At 47.0% G+C, this 23,888-nt stretch overlaps 1 protein-coding gene across 2 annotated transcripts; it reads right to left on the minus strand.

The window, feature by feature from the left end:
• Positions 1 to 654: 654 nt before the first annotated feature.
• Positions 655 to 16,569, minus strand: Slc17a2 (solute carrier family 17 member 2). 2 transcript variants are annotated; one of them, XM_005337035.4, is made up of 12 exons: positions 16,098 to 16,567; positions 11,836 to 11,945; positions 10,329 to 10,540; positions 8,014 to 8,247; positions 7,843 to 7,930; positions 5,895 to 5,981; positions 4,403 to 4,521; positions 4,123 to 4,284; positions 3,530 to 3,662; positions 3,299 to 3,446; positions 2,454 to 2,544; positions 655 to 1,148 (listed from the first exon to the last, which is right to left on the minus strand). In XM_005337035.4, exons 2-12 carry the CDS (start codon positions 11,861 to 11,863, stop codon positions 1,014 to 1,016), a joined length of 1,437 nt encoding a protein of 478 aa, XP_005337092.2. In that variant the 5' UTR covers positions 11,864 to 11,945; positions 16,098 to 16,567; the 3' UTR covers positions 655 to 1,013. The 2 variants fall into 2 exon arrangements, with proteins under 2 accessions (XP_005337092.2, XP_077876767.1); XM_078020641.1 differs by having other exon boundaries at positions 1,054 to 1,148; positions 2,420 to 2,544; positions 16,098 to 16,569.
• Between the last annotated feature and the right edge of the window lie 7,319 nt (positions 16,570 to 23,888).

Raw genomic sequence — 23,888 nt, forward strand, 5'->3', positions numbered from 1 at the left:
TTTGAGGTGCCGGAGCCAGAGTCAATGTCCGTTGGACCCACGATGAGGGAGAGTCTTGGGAAACGAAGGAGAACTTGGAGAAGGCAGAAGGACCTCTCTAGGCTCACAGGGGCTTCCCTTGAAGTCCTACCTTTCTGGCCTTGCTGTATCCCCTCACACCTTTAGCAAACCCCCCCCCATATAAATTGTCATTTCCCCTGAAAACGCCTCTCTCCCTTCCCCGGGATTTTCTCTACCTGGTCTCAACACCTCCCTGTGCCCACATTGTTGCCCGCACATCACAGTAAGAGCCTTCCGATTCTGTCATATCTCCCTGAATTCTAGCTAACCTCATTCGCTTCATCTTTTCCTGGTCATTTTCTGGTTTTAATCTGGAATTTAGCTGGGATAAACAAATATCTGCTTTGCCTGATGGAAATAATCCAAATCTAAATAGATTTAAAATGCCCTACTTAATTTTAGCATGTAAGTGTTGGTAGAATTAAACCACATAAATAAGCATCCATGTTTCTCAGCCTATAAAAACAATGAATGTTAATTCTCTGGATTACCAGTTTTAAAATTGAGGTCTGAGCTGAGTTCTCTGGCATAGGGCTGCAATTCCCAGCAGATCTCTGTGTTCATAACCGCACCCATGAAGGTATTTATCAGTGATTATTTTCACATAGATTTTATTTATCTAGTACTTCCCAAAGAGGAAAATTTGAAAGCAACAGGAATTGACTTCTCAGCCTTGTTCAGCAATTGTCAACACAGATGCTGCATGTTGAAATTCCTGGGAGTCTAACAATGAGTGGTATCTGGGCTCCACCCTAGGCTGATTCATTTGGAATCTCTGGAGGAAGACCCAGGCACCAGAATATGGTTGAAGGCTCCCTAAGAGGGCAGAACACTCAGCCAGAGTGGAGATCCTCTATGTCTATGGTCAGGAATGTAAAGAGAGAATGGTGATAAGTAAAAAATGTCAAAAAGCCAAGAGTCAGTACTACAGTTAAGTGTGCAGCTCCACTTCCTCAGAGGCGAGTGAGAGTCCTTTCTTTGGCCCACTCCTGGATTTCTGCTCGTCCAAATGTGAGGTAAAAGATCAGACCAAACATGTTGACCGCAGCGGACAAGAAAAATACATTCTTCCATCCAGACTCAGAATCCTGGACATAAGAACATGGCAATCATTAATCTCCCAAGTTCCTCCTCCAGCAGCTACAGAAATCCTCTCTGTTGTGCGCTACGATGCTGACCACCAAGAATGTAATGGACCATGTGCAGGAGACACTTAGCATCCTCAGTCAGCAGAGGGTCCATGAAACTGAGGGAAACAAGGTCACTCTAAACGCACGTGGGTTCTGGGTTGGGATGGTCAGCTCTTTAACAAAAACAAATCCAATGACACTAACGTTTCCCTGGAATTTGGATCTCAACATTCATGAAAATTTAGTATTACTCCCAATTGTGCCTAAAATGGCATCATCAAGACCCCATGATTGTGTCCTTGCTTGGGCTGTTGACATCGGTCACAAGCATCCCTCAGGTATCCATCTCAGGGACACATGGCTTACACTGGGTCTGCCTAAGCGACCCTCCTCACCCATCCCTAGAATATCTCAAGCCATTTCCAGCATTGTGGTCACAGCAGGTTCTCAGCAATTTGTTCAAAAATTAACCTGATGGCCAGGCGTGGCGGCACACCCCTTGATCCTAGTGGCTCATGAGGCTGAGACAGGAGGACCGAAAGTTCAAAGCCAGCCTCAGCAAAAGCAAGGTGCTAAGCAACACAGAAAGACCCTGTCTCTAAATATAACACAAAATTGCCCTGGGGATGTGGCTCAGTGGTTGAGTGCCCCTGAGTTCAATCCCCCTTCCCAATTAACCTGATGTAATAAAAACAAAACTTTGCTTTGAAGGTTGACCCTCCTCAGCCTCCATCCCAGCCTGGCTCCGCCTTCTCCCTTGCCTTCCTCTCCTACTCAGGGTTCCCAGCATGGAGCAGACCTCAGGGCAGGCTCCTCACCATGCCCAGCATGCTCTCCCCCACAGCTCAGTCTCTTCAGACTAGCCTTGGACACTTTACGTTCCCTTTGTGGTTTCAGCCTGAAGAGTCTTGGTGACGCTCCTCCTTGTCCCCTGCCTTCTGTCTCACTGCTCCGATGACACCTGTCGTTCACTGTGCTCAGAACTCAGGACTTCCTGCTTCTCAGCACAGGAAGTCAGACCTGCCATCTGTGACCTTGCTTGGGCCCATTGCCATGACCTGGACAGCCTTTCACTTTCAGAAACCCAGCTTTTGTTTCTCTCCCCCTGGGAAACCTGACCTCTGCGTCTGACTTACAGGTGCGTGGATCAGGGATCACACCTGTGGCTCCCCCATCAGACCCCACCGCCTTAAGAGCACTGTGTGTATGTCCAATGCCTCAAATGATACCTGCCACTTGCAGATGTTCAATAACAATCCCAACCTGACTGATAAGGAATCCGGTGGCTGTGGAGGACACGATTCCTGCAATAAGGCCGAATCCCCTTGAGATCCCCATGAGGAAGCTTGCGTACCTGTGGAGAAGATGATTTTACGGGTGGATTGATGTTTTCTGCACAATTCATCTTCAGCGAACCCCTCTCTAATGGCACATCATTGTGCCTCGTGTGGCTTTTCGCTTTCCTAAGGACATCAGGGTGAGATGTATTCACCAACCATGAAATCACCTGCCCCCTGGGTCAATAACCACAATACCAGACTCCATTATCTGGGTGGCTGAGTTTCTCCACCCCACCACTCAGCCTGGCAGGCAGTTTACAGGGCAGGACACAGACTCGGAGACCAAACCGTGCGGGTCCTAGTCCAGCTCTTCCCTTGTGCAGCCACAGTCAGGCCACGTGACCCCTCCTGCCCCAGTCTTCTGCCTGCACTGGGGGCAGCAGCAGGATCTCCCTCACACAGCTGTAGGGATGAGGTGTGCTGGTTTATAAGAAGCTTCTAGCACAGGGGTCGGCTCTCAATGCTCCATCCATGTGTGGTAGCCAATACAGTCAGCACCCTAGAAACTTCCAAAACACTTGTCTCTGGGCCCTTTCCCAAAGCACACAGTCTAATCTCTGGTCGGGAGCTTGAGAAGCTATTTATCTAAATGATTGCTGGGAGTTTGTTCTAAGAATGCTACATCAGGTCATGGTCGTGAACTGCATTTCCAGTTACTTCCTTCCCGCCTCCATCTGGCGCACGTCAGTAGCTGGGAAGCTCCGCAGGGTGATGGCTGAGGTCTAATGCCCGAGTGCCCTGGAGCAGGGAGGCAGGCAGAGCTCCTACCTGGGGGCAATATCCAGGGTGTTGATGATGAAGCCCGAGTCACACAGGTTGCTGGTCCCAGGAATGAGAATCAGCAAAGCGATGGTCATGGTGTAACTGGAGGCCACGAAGGGCAGGGCCACCGCACACAGTGATGGAAGGAGGAGCCCTGGGCAGGGAGGACACCTGTCAGCCCCCTCAGGCCACTGCTGAAAAGGGCCTGCTGACCTGAACCCTCCTGCCTGTCCTTACCCAGGGACGAGAAGAGTTTCCGCACGGCAATGAGGCTGAGGAGTTTCCTGGACAGAAGGAAATCTGCCAGCTGACCTCCTAAAATTGTACAGCTTGAGGCTGCAATAAAGGGCAGGGAGGACAGAACCCCACTCTGCAGGAAGGAAACCGGACACGTAGTTACAGACGCAAATTCCGCCCCCAGTGTTCAGTCACACAGACCACTAGCCTGTCCCCGTCCTCCTGAGTGGTTTGAGGAAAGCGTGCATCCTTCGCCACACGGGAAGGACACGTCTCTGGTGAAAGAAACAGCACCCCTCCAGCTGGTCTCCAGGGAGAGTGTCACTAGTTTCCAAGAGAAGCTTTAGATGCAGGTGGCATGGCAGTGTAGCAGAGTGGTTAGGGCAAAGAGGCTGCAGCAGCTCTCATTGGCAGTCCTCCAACCTCAGGCAAGTCATCCCGCCCGTGTCCCATCTCCATGTCTGTGACATGGGCATCACTGCAGGGCCACTTTGAGACTCAGCTTCAAGTTAGAAGCAAAGACAAAATGCAGCAGGAGGCACCGAGCTCTTGTCATGGTCACGAACTTCACACGAGTACAGGAAGCTACTCACCTCTCTGATGTTGACGTGGAGCACAGTGCTGATGTAGGTTGGCAGGTACGTTAGGATGATGGTGCACAGCCAGAAGTGGCTGAAAAACCCCGTGAAAATGGCCCAAAGCGGCAGGCATCTGACCATAGCCTTTATGGGGACAGATCGTCTAGGAGAACTGGGCTGAGAGGAAATGTCTAATCAGCTTGGGGATGGGACAGTCTAGAGAACACCTCTACCTGGAGGCCCACACCTGCCCGGGCACCTCCCCATGGCCCGCGGGTTGGGAGGGCCATTGTACCTGCTGGGCCAGAGAGGACACGATGTGCTCCTTTTCCCTGGCACTTATGCACGGGTGATGCGTGGGGTCATCATAAATGACCGTGAACCACAGGAGACAGCAGACACAGCCAATGCTACCTGGGAAGTAGGCGCACATTAGTCTCCAGGTAGGTGTGTGCACCCGTGGGGGGCAGTGTCCTGTGCAGCGTCCTGCCTTTCTCCACCACACCATATCAGTTTCAGCATGCCACCTCCAAGGCGTAGGTTTTCCATCTCTTTCTGCCCATCCTATGAAGCTACTTCTTCCACAGAACCTTTTCAGATACCACCCCCAAGGGCAGATCTGCCTTTTGTCAACAATAGAGCCCTCTACAGATGTCAGGGGCAGGAGCCAACCATTGCCAGCCGACTCTTCGTTCTCAGGACTCCCGAGTTTATAGCAGTATGTGTTTTAGCAGCAACTCTGCACTACACACATGACTGCCTTGCTTGGGAAGATCAGAAGAGTCAGGACCAGAGTCAGAAAGCACTTCTACATACATGAACCGACCTGCCAGGAGGTCAGTGTGGCCAGAAAGATTTCCAGCACATTTGCCAGAGTGTTATTTGTATTCAAACCACATCCGTTACGGATTCCCAGGGGAAATACTTCTTGATAAGACCTGGTTAACGTGTGACACAAAACATCTGGGGTTAGCCTCACTCATGAGAAAGCGACCCAAGCCAGAGCCATCTTTATTGACACCATGTGGCTCTGTTAAAAAGAACAACGGTAGAAACTTGTCTCAGTACTGGGCTTTGTCACTGGAATGATATTCTACGGTAAAATACTTTGGGGACTAATGCTCTTTCGATTTGTTCCACTGGTATTCATCCATTTTTTTTTGAAGATAAAATTCAGACACTCTGATGCCACCAAAGTGATAAATAGAACATATTATCTAACGACGCCTTGCCTCAAGCATCGCCCAATCTAGAAGGAAAATGAGAAGGGGGCACAGATGACGGCACCCCCCCCCCATAACCCGGAGAGGAAATATCAGTCGGAATCATAAAGAACAGCTGCATCTGGTGGCGTAGGTCCTGGAAGGCCCCCTGGAGAAGGAGAGGTTTGAACTGAGCTTCGAAAGACTCAGCTTGAAGAGAACAGGTCAAGGGCCTCACGGGCAGAGCAATTATATCACAATGTGAAGACGTCTTGAAGATGTCCTCAACCAGCTGTGACAGCTCAGTCACAGAGCCCAGGCCTTTTGGATGTGCAGATTCTGAGTAGATGCGCCGGGCAGAAGGGGAAGGTTTCATGCTGACTGGTCAGAAGCTGGCACCAGTGCAGAGTCATCTCCTCTGCCCTGTGCATGGGGTGTCCCCAAAGATTAAGAAAGTTACCCAACCTTGGCGTTCTTCCTCGTTTTCCACTTAACGAGGACATCTTCTCTTAACATGGAAAGAAGGTGGGCGGTGTGAAAACCAACGCCCAGGAAGGTGTTAGGATCTCAGAGAAGATGACTCACCAAAGATGTAGAAGATGAAAGGCCAGCCCAGGGCCTGGGAGATCAGTCCCCCGACACAGAGGATGAAGAAGGATCCAAACGCTGCCCCTGAAGGGAACAGGAGAAGACACTTAGGAAATCAGCAAAGGCCAGACTGTCTAGCCCTGTGGACCCTGTCCCTGTGGTGAGGCGGCTGACTCAGCCTTACTGAGTGGTGGGAGCATGGTCCCTGCTCACAATTCTTCCATGAACACTGCGAGGTGACTGCCATCAATAAATAATAGTGACATGTCCCTGGTCTTCACTGGCTCCCCCATGTCAACGCAGCCAGCGCTAAGCCCCCTAGTTTGTCCTAGAAACTCTTCAATCACAGCTCATCAGTATGTCCCACGGCACCATATGAGTTTGGGCACAGAAATTAATAAGCCACAGCCCCTGTCCTCAAGGACCTTTTGGTCCAGAGGGAAAAACCCACCATCACAAGTATAATACACTGTAGGCCCTGAAACAACCACAGCGTATTCCGCAGACGCATGGCAGGAGACACATCTTCAACTCGTCTACAGCAACATGGCATACACCAAATAGGCAGACAGTTGTCACACAACCACACGCACATGCTTCCAACCAGAGTCTCATGAACCAATACCTACCTTTACCATGGCAGAGCACCCGGCAGCGTCTATTCTATTCACTTTCACTCTTCAGTGATTTTTACCCACTAACTTGACTTTATGACCCCTTAGTGGTCATCATCTATTAATGGGTCATAGAATTCAATCTCCAACTCAAAAAATGGTATAGGATAGAAATATGAAAATAAAGCTATAATGTCTTCTATGGAAATACCCATGAGGATAAACTAACAGTGATTATAAGATGGAAGAATTTTTTTATATGAGCCAAGCAATAAGATGGTGGCACGTAGGCAAGAAGACCAGCGTCAGGGAACTCTTCAGGGATAGAAGCCCGTGGAGGAGAGTGACGGGGAGCAGAGTGAGGATGTGGGGACCCTGGGGGACTGAAGCCCGCCGAGCCCTGCGGCAGAGGGAGCTAGTGGAATGCAGGCTGGCACCAGAGGGCAGAGCACCCTCACGTCCTCCTGTTCTCCACTCCTTGATCACAGAGGAGCGCTCTGAGGATGCCCCGGAAACTGAGCAGAGATGCCCCATCCGAACTTTAAGAAGATAACTTGGCTTTGATGGGAAGAGAAGCCAGGAGGAAACCAATCTAGAGGACAGGACCAGCTGGGAGCATTTGAAATACAGGAGGTGGGGACGGCACTGACCGACAGGGGAGCTGCTGTGGGGGATCTCACAGGCGTGGTTGCCCGTGGGACCTGGGGCTGAGGAGCTGGAAGGGAAGGCGGTTCTGCAGTGCTGTTCCTCGGGTCGGGGAAAGCAGCGAGGCGGCAGAGGGCCCAGCAGGACCAGGCACGCTGGAGGGAGGTCCAGCACCAGGACCCAGAGTGCCAGGCTCAAGTCCCAGCCGTACTGCCTACGGGCTCTCTGCATTTGGGTCTTTATTTCATCTCCACCTCCCTTAAGTCCCCTCCCTGGAGAAGGAAGTCGCCTCACAGCGGAGGGCCGAGGCGAGGACTCCTGAGTGCAGAAAGCGAAGTGGCTCCCATGGCTCTGGCCCTGGGAACTCATCTCCCTGCCGCTCTGAGCTCTGGTGGCCTTGCTAAAATGGAGTTCAGATGGCCCACTTGACCTCCTCCACTGGGCCATCCCTCAAGCTCTCGCCCTTCTCCCACAGGGCTGCTGGACGCGGGCTCCCAGGGGCTTTTCTGCTTCTCAGCCCTGGTGTCTCTATCGCACAGATGTCCCCCTCCTTCCGTAGGTGCCTGGCCATGTTCTTGAATTTTTCAGGAGCACTTTCCCCTCTCGCCCCAGCCCTCTGATTTCTAGAGGGAAGGCCACCGAAGGCTGGACCATCTGGCAAGCCTGGGGCGCGTGCCTGCCCTTACCGGAGCCCGCGATGCTGGTGAGCTTGCTTCGTTCCAGTGGAGGGGCCCACTTGGCCCAGATGGTGAACTGGCCTGTCCACGCCATGCCCTGCAACGAAAAGCGGTGTGACTTCTGCTCTTCGCAGAACTGGGAATCTGTACCCCACTCAGAATAAGCAAGCCTCTGGATACCTGGGCCATGCCCTGGACTGTCCGGACCACAATGACCAGGATCACTCCGACGTCAGCAGCCAGCGGGGTGGAGAGGGTGAGAAGGGAAGAGATGAGCAAACCGGCACCCAGCATCTGCTTTGCTCCAAAGATCCCCGCCAGATATCCACTTGGGATCAGAGTCAGGATGATCCCGTAGCTGATGGAGCTAAAGATGACGCCCTGGGTCTCTGGGCTCCACTGATACACAGAGGCCTGGAAAAAAAGGTGAAAGCAAAAAAGAAAAAAGAAAAAGGAGTAAAGAAAACTCCTTGCTACAAAGTCCTTTCATGAAAGTCTATTTACAGTCAGAGCCTCCTGGGGTAGGTGAGACCCTACAGTAAAATACCTATGTCTCTCTCTCTCTCTCTCTCTCTCTCTCTCTCTCTCTCTCTCTCTCTCACCTAATTCACATGTTCCACCTTTCACCTCTAGTCAGCCTCTCTTAGAAGGAGAGAAAATCAGAGGCCAAGGTCAACAGTCAGCCACGTGAAGATGGGAAGGAGGAAATATTTGGAAAGAGCGGCCAAGAGGCAATTCACCTGTTAACTCTGAGCTTCCTTTCAACTAGTCTGTAAAAGCTGAGTGACATCGACTCTCCTTTGAAAGAGTAATATAAACACAAGTCTAATAAACCCTTACAAAAAATAATCCCCTAATTAAAAGGAATTATCAAGTTAGGAAATTAGAGTCTGCCCCCAGAAGACCCAAATTCCCAACACACTTTACAAATGTAGAAGATCACACTTTTCTTCTGATATAACTCAGGGAACAATTTTTGGTTGTCTACTAGATACATGGATGGCATCATATTGTAAATTAAATAGACAAAGAATATAAAATAAAAAACATTGTCCAGACACGGTCATGCACGCCTGTAATCACAGCGGCTTGGGAGGCTGAGGCAGGAGGATCACAAGTTCAAAGGCAGCCTCAGCAACTTAGTGAGATTCTGTCTCAAAGAAAAAAGAAAAAGGCTGGCAATATGGCTCAGTGGTTAACCGCCCCTAGGTTCAACCCCCAGTATAAAAGAAAAATATTAGAAATATTGTATTCATATAAAATAATCATAAATGGCACAGGTACATGATTCATGTTAGAATTAATATTTGAGGTTGAAATAAATAAAATGGCATCTTTGAGAAAAGGGAAGAATTACTTGGGAAGGCCCAGGAAGGAAGCAGTCTTTGAACCGTTCTTTGAAGAATGACTATAAATTTTGTATGAAGAGAAAAAGGGAAATTGATTCTTATTGGATAAAATAGCAAAAATAGGCTTGCAGCATTTGTAACGATGTCATGAGATCAGAAACTAAGGGTCAGTGGCAGACTCAGCCCAGACTTTCCCTGGGCCACAGGCAGCAGAGAGGAGCGCACTGAGACTGAGGACCAAGTTCTAGAGAGGCACGGCGTGTCTGGAGGACGCAGTGTTTGTTCTCTTGAAAGTCCTGAGCACAGGAAAGCGGCAGAATGGGTGATGGAAAGACTAGAGGTGGGGAGGTCATTACAGTCATGCTGGGCCCAATGTCATTATGAAATCACATTATGAATTGTGAATTGCAGGAATGACATTAGAAGTGTTCAGTAAAGGATAGTTCGAAGAATAGTTTTTAAAATTGGGTAGAATCATGATTCTCATACGACTATAAAATGCACTGTGACACAGCTTATATTTAACTCACTGATCAATGAGGGTATCAGTAAGAAGTCACAGCTCGTTCAAAGGAAGATTCAAAGAACCACACATATTAAAGTAGGCAGTCGTTTTGAAATGGATTTTAAATAGACGGCAAAACTGGTTTATCCAACTGGGTGGGATGGGGGTTGTTGAGAGGAGGCGTGTACAAGGTGACTCCACAGGACAGAATTCATTTGCAAAGCTATAGACAAGAAGCATTTGCATTTTTATTCATTGTGTATAACCACAGAGCTGCAAAATGACTTAAGAACAGTGAAAGGTGCAGATATCAAAATCCAATTGGCTAGCCCAGAAGGAGGCATGTAGACAGTAAGCGGTTTTCCACTGAGGATACCCATAGTCTGTTTGTTCCATTTTATAGTCTTTTACATATTTTCCTACATCTCCTCTACCTAATAAGAAGAAGAAGAAGAAAAAGAAGAATGAAAGATTATTGTTATCACAGAAGTAGTCAATGTCTCAAAAATAATTCCAGTTCTTTTTACTTTGTCATTAAAGTTCATATTTCCATACTCTGCAGCATCAAGACCCAAGCCTTCCTTTCAGTTTTGTTTTTTTTTTTCTCCTCAACAAAGAGCCTTGCTCTCCGTCGCACTTACCCTAGTACCAAATTCCCTGGCGGATCTGCCTGGGTTGTGGAGGCTGTCTGCCAGAGGCCCCTGGGTGGAGGCATTGGATGGACCATGCTGCTGGGTGCCGTTCACCATGGCGATGATGGCGATGCTCAGACTGACGCGCTGGGTTATCATGGTGAAGTTTGAGAAATGCATGATGAGAGCCAGCCCGTAGCGCAGTGAACAGAAATCTGGCCCTAGACAGAAGAATACGCAGTGAGCGCCCCGACTGAGACCCTTCCCCCCATTTCTTTCCCGGCTAAGTCAGAAGGAAATTCAGATATCAGACGACCCCATGTCCTTCCCACCGAGAGGATCCTTTCTGCAGTCTTCCTTTGTCATATTCTTTGGCTTCATGACAATGAATCTGGGATCTTGGATGAGCTTTCTTTCAGAGATGTGGGAAGCACATGACACAAACCCTAAGTACGACATTCACAGAGCTCCAAGATCAAGTGGATGGGAAGACAGTGCAGAGCCAAGCACGGAACCCAAGTCCCCGGGTCAGGAGTCCATGGTCTGTCTCATCTGCTATGCACATTTGTGTGTTATAAAGTTTGCCCGTTCATGCATCGACAGCTGCCTTTGGGTTAAGCTGGGTGCACAGCCAAGGATTCTCTTTTTACATATGAGAGAGGATAGGGGACTTGCTCTCCCTCCATTAGCTATACATTTCTGCTGTGTATCACTAAGCCCTGGCTTCACATGGATTTAGCTTTTAAAATAAATAGTTAACGTGTAGAGCCATTTTTTGAAGCAAAAGTAACATTAAAAAACACTCCCACTGGACATGGTGTCTCATGCCTGTAATCTCAACAATTTGGGAAGCGGAGGCAGGAGAATCTCAGGTTCGAAGCCAGCCTCAGAAACTTAGTGGGGCTGTCAGCAACCTAGTGAGACTCTGTCTCAAAATAAAAAATAAAAAAATTATCATTCCCATGAAGTGGAACAATGGCCCGATATTGGGAAAATTCCCATGTGAAGGATGGGTCAGAATTTTTTATTATTATTATTATTTGCATATTTAAAGAACTGGGAGTAAAGGAAAATAGAGAGTATCTATAAAGAAACAGATAAAAAAAATAAGAGAAGAAATAAATTTTAATGGCCAAATAGGCTTAGGATAGGATTAATTGCCTGCAATGGATTATTCCCACATTACTGTAGGCTGGCTCTGGGGAACAGCCGGTCACTTGGCGAGGGTATTCTAGGGGGGATGCCTACAGAAGTTAGGAATTGGCTTAAAAATAACATTTCCAAGATGCATTTCATTCTTTAGATCCTATAACTTATCCATCATCTGATGCAATTTCCGGCAGCTAATCTAAGGGGCTCCCTAAGGAAAAGCAACAGGAGTCAGGGCTGTGGCTGGGTCTGATGCTACATGGGAGTCCCCACGGGGGCGATGGGAAAGGATGGGAAGGGAGGGAGAGGAGGAAGTGCTCCAGGAAGGCTTCCGTCTCCTGCAACCTGGGATCAGGGCCTGGCTCACCTTTCCTGGTGGTCGGCTTCTGGTCCATCTAGCTCCTCTGTCAACAATGCCTTGCTTAGTGGTGGGGCGTCCCTCTTCCCTGAATCTCTGAGACCACGACCAGCTTCTATCTGTAGGGAGAACAGGAGCCGAGACATGACACACAAATAATTTCTTCCCACTAACCTGCCACCTCTGGGCACCAGCAGCAGGTGTGGTCCCTGCACAGCCACAAGATTTCTGGGTGCGCTCCTGCTCTGCTTTAGCAGGACAGGATTTCATAAGGGGGTCAGGCTGCTGGATATCCTCAGTCACGCCCTCAGTTCTCTCCCCGTCCATTTCCTCATCTGCTCAGGAATGAGGAGGCTCCTTGCTGAATGGTGCTGCAGGAATAAAGGAGGAAAATCACGGATGACTTATGGAGCCCCAGAGAACCAGGCGAAGGTGAGAGTGCAACTTGCAGCAGCTCAGGAAAGCAGTGAAGTTAAACCAGGGAGCTGAGGAGCAGGTGCCCGAGCAGGCTTCTCTTCCATTCAGACCTTGCTTCCGTTCCCTCTGGATAATAGAGCGTGTTCCGTGGCCTCCCCTTTGAACATGAAGCATGGAGCGGCACGGCACTTCCCTGTCAGACACCTAAAGGTTCCAACGGTTGTGTGCTGGGGCTGGGGTCGGGGCTCAGCAGGAGAGCGCTCGCCTGTCATGTGCCAGGCACTGGGTTCAATCCTCAGCACCACATGAGATAAATAAATAAAATAAAGGTGTTGTCTCCAAGTACAACTAATATATATGTGTGTATATATATATATGAATATATTTAAAAAATGTTGTGTGCCTCACACAATTTGGACACTTTACTGGACTGACAAGATCCTCCTTCACTTACAAAATTACACTGAATGGGAATTTTTTACTACGTTATTTTAAAATCCAGTCATTTTGACAGGCAAAGAAAATTCACGAGTCCAAATGGACCTGTTTAATTTGATTTTTGTGTACTAAACTCTCTTGGGGATGTATACATCTGCTTCTTCTAGGAAAATCCCCAACCCCGAAGGCATTGCTAGTTTTCCATTCTTCCTCAAACTACTTCTGCCATGACTTAAAAAAAAAAAAAAAAAAAAAACCAGTATCATATTTATGTTTCATGATTTGAGGTTTGCTCTCTTCCTGCTTTAAAAGACTTATCTGCATCTTTACCGAAGTTCATAACCTACGACCTTAGGATACAGGAAATTAAGCAACGATACGGGTGAAGAATTCTGTACAAAACTATCCTTTGCAGTATTAGTTGTGACAGCAGAATACTGGAGATAAACTAACCTAACAATAAGAATTGGCAGGTCACATATACAGAAACAGGGTCACACACGTTCCCAGAGGCTGTTATTGAGGTACAGAACAAGACGGTCACTTTATTGCTTCTGATTTTCCATATATACCAAGTTTTTCTAATAATTAGTAGATATCCACTTAATACCCAGAAGAAACTAAATTTATTTCTAAAACAATTTAGGCTTCATCCCATGGACAGAGGAGTATTCTTTAAGGCAGATCTTTCTATAAGTCTGAGTAGCATGACTCCCCCTCTAAGTTTTCAGATTTTCCTGTTTGCTTAGGACGGACAGAAGAGGAGGCTGAACTGCTGGCAGGAGCAGAGCAGCGCCTACAGGTGGCCACTGCTCTGACCTGAAGGCTTCCGGCACTGGCTGAGGTTTAGGTGCCCTGGGCCCTGCAGCCCTCCGCGCGGCCCTTCCAGGCTCCGCTGGGAGCTGTCAGGTGCAGAGCTGGAGTCTGCACGTCTCCTCCTGGACCTGTCTGGTTCTGAAGATCCCAGGACCTGCTGGAGGCAGCAGTGCACTCAGCTTCCCCAGCTCCTCAGGGACTTTATAAACTTGGAGCCAAAAGGGATTCAGAGATTTTCTGTCCCAAATATTCATTTTATTGATGAAAAAAACAGGTGCAGACAGCATGAAAATTCCCGAAACCACACAGTTCAGAGCCTGTCGGGTCTCTAAAGGCGCGGCTGCTCCTTCTACCTGTGAATACTCTTTCTTTTTATAGTCTAACTATTTTAGCCATACGCTTAAAACACAGTAGGGTATCTTCATTTTGAGGCATCTTAAATGGAAATCTATAAATTTTAAATCAACTTTTAAATATTTATTTCAGAAAGAAATTTAATGATGAAAAATACTTTAAGAGCTTGATTAAAAACAAAACAGAACAAACAAAAAAAACCACTACATTTTCTTGTGTTTCCTAAGGTGGTGGAATCGTTTCACACACCCGTTATTTCCGTCCTCCTTCCCATCCTCTGTTGATGTCAAACGGGGGAAAAGCCCTATGTAGCTTTTATGGTTCCAAGTATCACTTTGAATTTTGCCTTAATGGCTTTCAGTTGTCAACCTTTTGTTTCCTTTACATGAGACAAATACAGAAATCAGGCAAACAGCCCCATTCTCAAGCGGAATCTTTCTGTGGATCGTAATGAAAACCATCTTTCTAATGTAATCCCAGCAGCTTGTGAAATATGGGTTCTGAGCCCCAGCCTGACTGATGTGCCCTGAAAGACAGTGAGATAATGCTCCGTCTAACTACAGACAATTGAGAACACGTGGTTCTGTGAAGGACCTTCCCATTCAGGAGGGACACTTTGGAAAAAAAAAAAAGAATGAATCCTAGAGTAACGTTGTGAGTACCAAGAAGAGAACTGAAGGGAAATTAAAGGAAAATTATATCTATATAAAATAATACGATGACACAGCCCAGGGTATATAGAGAGATAAAATTGGTGATATAGGTCTTATGGTTTCGCGTAGGGTAAAGAATACCTTTTTCCCATTCCTCTTAGTCTCGAATGCATTATTTGGCTACAACAGTCTTTCTCCCACTCTTAGAAGTCCAGTAACAAGCGGCCTGGGTTGCGCCATCTGTTAGTCGAGTCTCCTGGTTTACTCAGAGTAAATGCAATGCGAAGTTCAAAGAGCACCAACCTGCAGTTCAGGGTTCCCAGAGTGACTCCCGCTCTGTCGTTCCCAGCCTGCAAACCTGGGCGAGTTTCCTAAGCTCCCAGAGCTCTCACTGCTCCGTAGGAAAGGTAGGGAAGGCTGTGACTTCCCAGGACTGTCAGAGTTAAAACCCAGGTAAGAGACACGCCTTGTACGCCGCAGAGCAGGCCACCTGGGAAGGCTCCTGGTGTGGACCTGGGCAGGATCGACCAACACCTCAGCATCAGCACCAGGCCCCTCAGGTCCCTGAGAAGTGCAGCCGCAGGGCAAATAAAACACACTCATGACAAAGTGCTTTTGATGGGTGCTGACTTGGTGTTAAACTTGTTCCGTTAAAAGTGGGTTCTCCTGGCCTGGAGTCCAGACGATGGGTGGGGAGGGGGTTATCTTGCACTAATGTCAGAGGCCGCGCCATGAGGAGAATCCTTCCCCCTCACCACCCGCGGACCTTGCTGAGGGCCTAGAGCTTCTGAAAAAACCTTTCTGTCAGCATATCGTTGTTGCACTGTCCGTTCACTTATGAATTGCATCACAACAAAAGAAAAAGTGTGCTGAGCCCCCTCCGCGGGAGACAGGAAGGGAGTTAGGCCCAGGCTCAGCGCACTGCAGGAGTGCCCGGAGACACAGCCTGCCCTCCCCTGCCCCCACCCCAGCCAGGGCCCTGCTTTAGAACCGGGGTTTTCTTGGGGTAGCTTGGGAGACGGCACTGCACCCCGACTCCAGGCTTCCTTCCAGTCCCACTGCCCGTAACCATGACCTCTGGGCACCTTTTCCCAGCTGCATGGTGGGCAGCACACCAGGGACTTCTAGAAGCATCCACACGCTCTCTTGCCTTCATGCCTATTCACAACTTGAGTCATTTCCTCCTCCTCCTGAGAGGCAATTTCAAATACATGTAGAAATCTGGAAAAGCTCGTTAGCCGCCAGCCCAACCTCGCTGGTTCTGATCCACTGTTTCTTTCACCGTCCACTCAGCCCGACTCATTGGGGTGCCACGGTCAATACTCACGGAGTCCTCAGGGAAGTGACCCACGTCCACTGTGTCCATCTGCACCAGTGTTCCCTTAAGCCTTGCTCTGGGGTCTTGACCGACTCATGACCCCTCTCAGAAGGTTCCTTCCTCATTTTGGAACCAGACACCATTCTCAAATGCAGACTCTTAGGTTGCTGATAATGTCTTTCCTCCAAGGTTCCCTCAAATAGTTCCCTCTGTCCAGTGGATCTCTGATAGATTAGAAAGTAGCATCCTTCCCCCAAAAGAAGACAAGCACTTACCTTCACCATTAAACCAGTATTTTAAGCCCCGGACTTTAAGGCTGGCTTAAAAAAAGAGGGAGTTCCCATCTGTTATTCCCTTTCACACCCAGGCGCCTCACAGGGATAAATAATAAGTCACGTGGCAGACAGCACCAGGTTTGACCCTGGGATCTTGGAGCAGAGAGGCTGGATTTGGCTTTGCCTCTTAATTTTTAACTTTGTTTTCAGGTTGTCACTCAGAAGACGTCACCGTGTTGTTCAGGTCTGCGCTGAGCATGCAGCCATCCCATCAACAGGCCTGTCCTGAAAGGTGGGGGGCTGCCATGGAGCTGGGCTCTGAGACAGGACCGAGAAGCCAACCCCACTTCTCTTCCTAGTGTCTCCGGTGACTCTGCAGAATTCACATAACCTTGAACGAGTGTTTGAATTGGTAAAGCCAGGGTTGAAATATGCCGTCCCAGAGGTTCCTGGACAAAAGAAATGACCGACTGGCTAACTGGCCGAAGACCTCCTCAGCCCCATGTGGTTACGTCACCTAGACTTTCCTGAGGCGTTTGTGCCCATGGGCGGGCAGATGTGAGCTGGATCGCTCTGATAACGCTCCCTGAAGCTGCCCCCGCTGTCCTTCCGGCTTCTTGTCTGTCTGCTCGACTCCTGATGCTTGGGTCTGTGTCTTATTTATGCTTCTTAATTTTCGGACTGTTTTTGCTACTGTATCTTCCTAGTTTGACTCCTGACCCTTATAAAATGGGGTGGGGACCTGCCCTCTGAGCATTCATTGATTTCAAACTTCCTGAGTTAAATTCCCCCTCCCTCCACAGCTACTCTTGTCGTACTCCCCAAGAAAGACTACTAGTTAGTTGGGCTTATTTGCGTCCTGTAGAAATTTAAAATTTTTCTATTGCTCCTTTAATAAATTGCTACAAACTTAGTGATTGAAAGCGATTCAATCAATTTCTTACAATTCTAGAGTCAGAAGTCCAAAGTAGGTTTCACTGGACCAAACTCAAGGTGTCAACAGGACCATGCTTCTTCCAGAGGCTCTAGGGGAAAACCCATCTCCCTCTTTTTCCATCCTTGTTGTCACCCACATCCCTTGACTCTTGGCCCCTTCCTCCATTTTTGAAGCTATACAGCAAAACATTTTCAAATCTTTCTCATGCTGTGTCTCCTGCCTCCCTCTCATAAGGACCCTAATTAAATGGAGCTAACCATAAAATCCAGCGTAATCTCCCCATCTCAAAATCCTTAATGAATCACACACATGAATCCCCTTTGGTCACACAGGTAATCTATTTACAGTTTCCAGGGATTAGCATGTGGACATCTTTGGGAGCATTAGTTTGCTTGCCACAAAAAGAGTGGTCTAAAGTGTTCAGTGTCACAAGGAAGATTCAGAGTGCATTCTTCAAGTTGAACATTTTGAGACTGAATTCTGCAAGCTACCTGAAGGGATATGGTGTATTCTTAGAATTACCATCCACAGTTCCAGGCACAGCACCTGGCCTACGGTACGTGCTAAGGTCTGAATGTTTGTGTACCCCAAAGCTCATATGCTAAAATCCTGATGCACAAGGTAGTGGTATCAGGAGGTAGGTCCTGTCATGAGCAGAATCCTCATAAATGGGTTAGTGTCCTTTGAAAGAGCGTCAAGGGAACTCCTTCAACCTTTCTGCCATGTGAGGACAAATAAGTAAGCAGGCCTCACCAGACACTAGTTTGTGGGCACCTTGATCTTGGACTTCCCACCTCCAGAACCATAAGAACCGTTATAAACCGTTGTTTATAAAGCCATCCAATTTGTGGTAATTTGTCATAGCAACCTGAATAGACAGTATGAGTTCAATAAATAATGGATTACAGAGTGAACTTATTCTGGAGTTAGATTCACTATCAAGAATCAAATTTCTGAAATTGGTTCAAACCCCTCACCACTCAGCATGATTTTCACATAGCAAAGTGTTGCTGAATCAACTCAGTGAGTTATACTCTTAGAGAACTTGTCGTATGTGTTACATTATCAACCTCAAAAGTAACAGAGCAGAGCCCAACTTGGTGACACACACCTGTAGTCCCAGCAGATTGGGAGGCTGAGGCAGGAGGATCACAAGTTCAAAGCCAGTCTCAGCCATTTTGTGAGGCCCTAAGCAAATTTCCAAGACCCTCTCTCAATACAAAAAACATAAAAAGGGCTGGGGATATGGTTTAGGGGTTAAGCGCCCCTGGGTTTAATCCCTGGTATAAAAAAAGAAGAAGAAGAAGAAGAAGAAGTAACAAAGCAGTAAAATTCAGAGATCCTGAAAACTTTAGTTTTCTCTGACCCAACATTCATGGCTGTATTCGACCAGGACAGTTCAATTCCACACTTTCATTTATTTATTTTTAAAATTTGCTCTGTTCCAAACATGGCGCTAACTTGGGAAAATATCAATTTGTTTAATACCTGGCCCATGATTCCAGAGAGTTCAAAGTCCCCAGGGTGAGACTATATCCCAAACAGACAACCAGGATGCACAGGAAACAGTCGCAAGGCAGCCTTCAGGGTGTAGGAGGCCGAGGAAGAACCCAGGCGGCCAGGCCCTGCCTTCCTGGGAGGTGGGAATGAGTCCTAGTGTAGGGAAGGACTTTCCAGAAAGAGCAAAGCCACTGGCTTGGTGTGAGACACTAGAGTTGTTCAGCACTAGCGGGGATTAAAGTACAAAGGTACAAATGGGATTTGGTGGACTGACTGGAAACATGATAAATATTTTTTAAAAAATCAATTGCTTTAGGGCTGGGGTTGTGGCTCAGCGGCAAAGCGCTTGCCTCGCACGTGTGAGGCCCTGGGTTCGATCCTCAGCACTACATATAAATAAATAAAATAAAGGCAATGTATTCTCCTACAACTAAACTAAAAAAAAAAAAATCAATTGCTTTAAGCTGTAGAAATAACATCCAGAATAAAAATAGAAAGAAGTTATAATATCCCCTCAGAAGAAAAACAATGATTTTGTTGGCATTATTTGAAGAAGAAAAATGTTACTTAGAGAAAATAAAATAAAATAAAAAATTTTAAAGGACATTAAGTAAGATCTGGCTAAATGAAACTACATACTGTGTATTTGGACAGAAAAACAATATCATTAAAATACAATCCTCCCTAGATTCATAAACAAAAATCAGTGAAAATTGAAATGGAGAAGGAAAAAAATAGAACAACAAATTGGAACTCTCCTAAACACCCTAAACAGGAGACTGACGAGACCTTGTGATCCATCCTGGTCACAGGAAAGTAAGAAACAATGAAAGGAACAAGTCACATCTGTGTTATCTGAAGTGAGTGCCTTTATCTAATGCAACATAATTTTAAATAAGTAAAGCAAATAGAACATGTGAAGGGACCTCATTTTGTCCCAAATATTTTCTTAAAATATCTATGTGTACATTTGTGTAAGATTGTATGGGCCAGATTTGCTGTTAACTTCAGTTATTAGCTGGGTAACCAGTGAGGTGGTAAAAAAGCTGTAAGATTAAACAAACAACAACAACAACAACAAAAAAAAAACACCACAAAAAAGCAACATTGATAGACTCTGGAGGTAAAACTACACGTGTGCATGTGCATCTGTATGGAACTCTCAGAGCTACGTTTCTGTCTCTGTGTGCACATGTATAGATATGTTAGAGATCTTTGCCATCTACTCTGACAGAAGATTAACATCCAGAATATATAAACAAATAAGAAAACTAACCCTCCACCCAAATAACTCAATCAATGAATGGATAAAAAAACGAAACAGATATTTCAATGACTAACAAGTAATTGAAAAAAATTCAACATCTCCAACAAACAGGAAAATGCAAATCAAAATTACACTGATATTTCATCTCACTCCAGTTAGAATGGCAATCATCAAAAATACAAATAATAATAAATGCTGGTGAGTATGTGGGGGAAAGGGTACACTTATACATTGTTGGTGGAACTGAAAATTAGTAACAACCACTCTGAAAAGCAGTATGGAGATTCCTCAAAAAACTAGAAATGGAACCACTATATGACCCAGCTACCCTATTCCTTGGTATTTATCCAAAATACCTAAAATCAGCTTGCTATAGATGCAACCTCTACGATGTGTATAGCAGTACAATTTAAAATAACCAAGATATGGAACCATCCCAGTTACCCTTCAACCAATGAACAGATCAAGGAAATGTGGTGTATATACACCATGGAGTTTTACTCAACGGTAAAGAAGAATGATTTTATGGCAACTTTTGGTAAATGTATGGAAATGGAGACCATCATGCTAAATGAAATAACCCAGACTCAAAAAGTCAAGGGTTGAATATTGTCTCTCATATGTGGAAGCAAAAAGTGGAGGGATCCCATGAAATTAGAAGTGGCACCAGTGGGGTGGAAGAAGGGGACTGAGGGGGAGGGAGGAGGAACAGGAAAAGGGAGGAACAGCGGAATGGAACTGACCAGATCATGCACATACGTGAATAACCACGGAGAATTCCATATTCTGTATGTCTATAAAGCACCAATTTAAAAAACTATTAGTAAATAGAAGGAAGACCAGAAGAGTAGAGGAAGAGCAGCTAGGAGAGGGAGGAGGGGAGGGAATGAGAAATCACAGGAGACTGAAGTGGAGCAAATTATACAGCAAACATGCATGATCATGTAAAAACAAATCCCACTATTATTGTAACTCTCATGAACTATAATAAAGACACAATAAAGACAAGTAGGAGAGCGCCATCTACTGGCAAACGTGTTAGCAGACAGAAGGCATTAGAAGTAATGTAAAACCCTTTGATGAAATGCCCCTCCTGTAGGTTATGAAAAACGCGAAAGAGGCAAGGGGGAAATCCAGAGGGACAGTTAGGGCATTTTCTAGGAGTATCGCAAAATATATTCTAATAATCCATGCAAAGTGTAATGATTTTTTAAATACAGGGGGAAAAAGTATAATAAGAAGAAACAGTAAATGATTGAAAGCTTTTCCCACTGGTGTCCCTTCTCCCCAGAGTAGGAATGAAGCAAGGAGGCCAATTGTCACTCTTTATGTTCAGTGTTATAAGGAGATGCTAGCCAGGGTACGATGGGAAAAAAAATAAACACTGATGTTAAATGTTAGTGGTGTAAATATTCTTTAAAAAAGGGGGGTGGGGCAAAGATCATTAGAATGAATTTTAAAATGCAAAAATTGAATATCTGCTTTCTAAAATAGAAACACTAACTAAAAGATACAAATAAGTTAAAAATGAATATACAAAAATAGGTACGATTCAAACAGAAAAAAAAAAACCACAGAAGTGGCTACAATAATAACAACAACAAAGTAGAGTCTAATACAGAGAGTTTTACCAGGATGGGGGGGGGAAGGGTAGATAGGATGGGATATCACAAAAATAAAGGGAGGATCAGTGGAGTAGAAGGAGATCAAGAGGGAGCAAGGACCATGGGAAAGGGGAGGAAATGTGGGATGGATTTAAGCAAACCACATTATATGTACACCACATTCCTATACCATGCATATGAATGTACCACAGGGGATTTCCCTTTGTATGTAGTTAGAAAGGACCAATTGAAAATCAATAAACAAGCAAAAGGAGTGTCAGAGGGCGTAGAGTCAGGAGAATGGAGGAGGTGGGAGGGGAGGGAAAGATGGGGAATGGGGATTTAAATTAAATTCTGTGGGTGCATGATTGTGTCAAAGAGGGACCCAACTACTATGTGTAACAATAACCACCATAAATTCCGGCACTTTCTGATCCCATGTGCCACATTGACCCTGACATGCACACACATGCAGAGCACGTAGCCACTCAGCCCAGGCAAACCATGTGGCACGCAGTAGTCACAGCTGTGTGCATACTTCCAAATGAGACTTCAGTGCCTGTTACAGCTTAGATGCAGTGTGCCCCCCAGAGCCTCTTGTGCTGAAGGCTTAGTCCCCAGCACAGCCATGTCCAGAGAAGTGCCTGGATCATGAGGGCTCTGACCTCATGGGTGCATCAGTCCATTAAGAGCTGAACTTACTACTGGGTGGACGTGGGAACCATAGGTGGGGAGGTCTTATTGGAGAAAGTGGGTCCCTCGGGTGTGCCCTTGGCATCTATATCTTGTCCCTGGCCCCTTCCTCTCTCTCTGCCTCCCTGCTGACAGGAGCCGAGCAGCTTTCCTTGGCCCTGCCCAGGGGCCATGATGCTCTGTCTCACCTCGGGCCCAGAGCACTGGGAGTCAGAAGACCCTGGACAGAAACCTCTGAAACCATGGAGGGGACACACTGCATCCAACACGAACCCTCCCTCCTCTGAGTCGATGGTGTCGGGCATTTTTGGTTGTAGCAATGCAAAGCTAACAGAGTGCAAGTCAGAAAGTTGCTCTTACATTTAGCCCATATCACTATGCTGGAAGCTTCTAGACATTTGGGATTCATCCGTGAACAATATGGATCACAATTCCTGCTCTTCTGGAACCTGTGTTTTCACAGGGGAGGCAAGCAACAAGCAAGATCCATAAGTGAAAACTGCCATGGGAAGAAAATCGAGGCTTGAGAGGACTGAAGGAGGCACAGCGGTCAGCAGTGGGTGGTGAGTCGCTTGTTGATGGGGAGATAGCCATTCCTAGATCTTCCGACCCATCCCTGAAGTCTGAATTACTTGGTTCCTGTGGAGGGTGTGTGCTCAAGGACAGATAACTCTGCCTAGGATGGGAAAAGGTAATTCTCTTCCCTGCTCCAGGTTAGAGAGAGGGAGAGGGAGAAGAGGGGGGGAAAAATGTCCATTTTAAAATAAGTCTCAGTGGCAGAGCAGCAAGGGCTACATTTAAAGTATGCGGTGGACCACTGTTACAGGATGTCTCCTCCCCATAGACAGACACTCAGCTCAGGGTCTAAAGGAAGACTCTGGGGACCCACTCCCCAGGCTGGGTCTCGGTCCTGCATCTCAGGCTGGCAGAGACAGATGGTATGCCCCCTTGGGTGGGCTCTTGTTGGTGTCTTCCTAGGCCTGGCTTTGGAGTCGCACATCCCGGAAGGCCCATCGGCCCCCAGGTGCCCCAGTCCTGCTGCCCTCACCACCAGCCGGCTCCTCCTCCTTCAGGCCACAGATCACAGGTGCGAGAGAGGACAGCTGTCACAAGACAGACTCTGCCTTGCTGCCGTTGGTGGTGGCATGTTGTTTTGTGTTTCACAGGTTTTGGGGATGCAGAGTACAAGAATCCAGAGCCACATCAACAGTAGTCGAAGTCACGGGTGTCTGCGAGGAGCACCCTGGGCTCAGGAATTCGGGGCTCATTCCCCCGTCGCTGTGCACCAGTGGCTGGGGAGTTGATATTCCATATGATGTGTCTGGGGTCTGCTCCACAGGATGGATCACTGCGTGGCAAAACCCAGGATGGCTCAGAGCCGAGAAAAGTCTCCTGTTTGGGGTGGAAGAGAAGAACCTGTTTCACTCTGTGTCTAGCCTGAGCTGCCGGATCAAGACTGTGGCCACACAGAATTCCTTGCTTCCTCTGCAATCTGTTGCCCCAGCACTGACCTCTGGGTGGCCATCAGGGTTGTCACCTGATGAGTCAGGGCTTAGAGTTGGCCCTGGTGGCTCCCCGAATCCCAGTTTAACTCCTGTGTCCTCAGTCCCTTCACCAGTGCCTGTGAGCCATCACACGCATTTTTTTTTCTTAAGTAAGCATTTATTGGGCACTTACAAATGCCTCTTACACCTCAGGCTATAAATGCAACAAGGTGGCATTCCAATGTAGAGTCCTCCACTATCTTCCCTCAGTAATTCGTACCTTGGATGGCTTCAGTGTGCTTACGC

Source organism: Ictidomys tridecemlineatus, chromosome 8, assembly GCF_052094955.1.
Source record: "Ictidomys tridecemlineatus isolate mIctTri1 chromosome 8, mIctTri1.hap1, whole genome shotgun sequence".
Classification (NCBI taxonomy): domain Eukaryota; kingdom Metazoa; phylum Chordata; class Mammalia; order Rodentia; family Sciuridae; genus Ictidomys; species Ictidomys tridecemlineatus.

Excerpts from the sequence above, each read along its gene's own strand:
- Slc17a2 (XM_005337035.4), bottom strand. The coding sequence starts at position 11,863 with ATGGACCAGAAGCCGACCACCAGGAAAG. Across the intron at positions 10,541-11,835 it reads GAAGCCGACCACCAGGAAAG|GGCCAGATTTCTGTTCACTG; the intron begins GTGAGCCAGGCC and ends TCTTCTGTCTAG. Across the intron at positions 5,982-7,842 it reads CACCAGCATCGCGGGCTCCG|GGGCAGCGTTTGGATCCTTC; the intron begins GTAAGGGCAGGC and ends TGTTCCCTTCAG.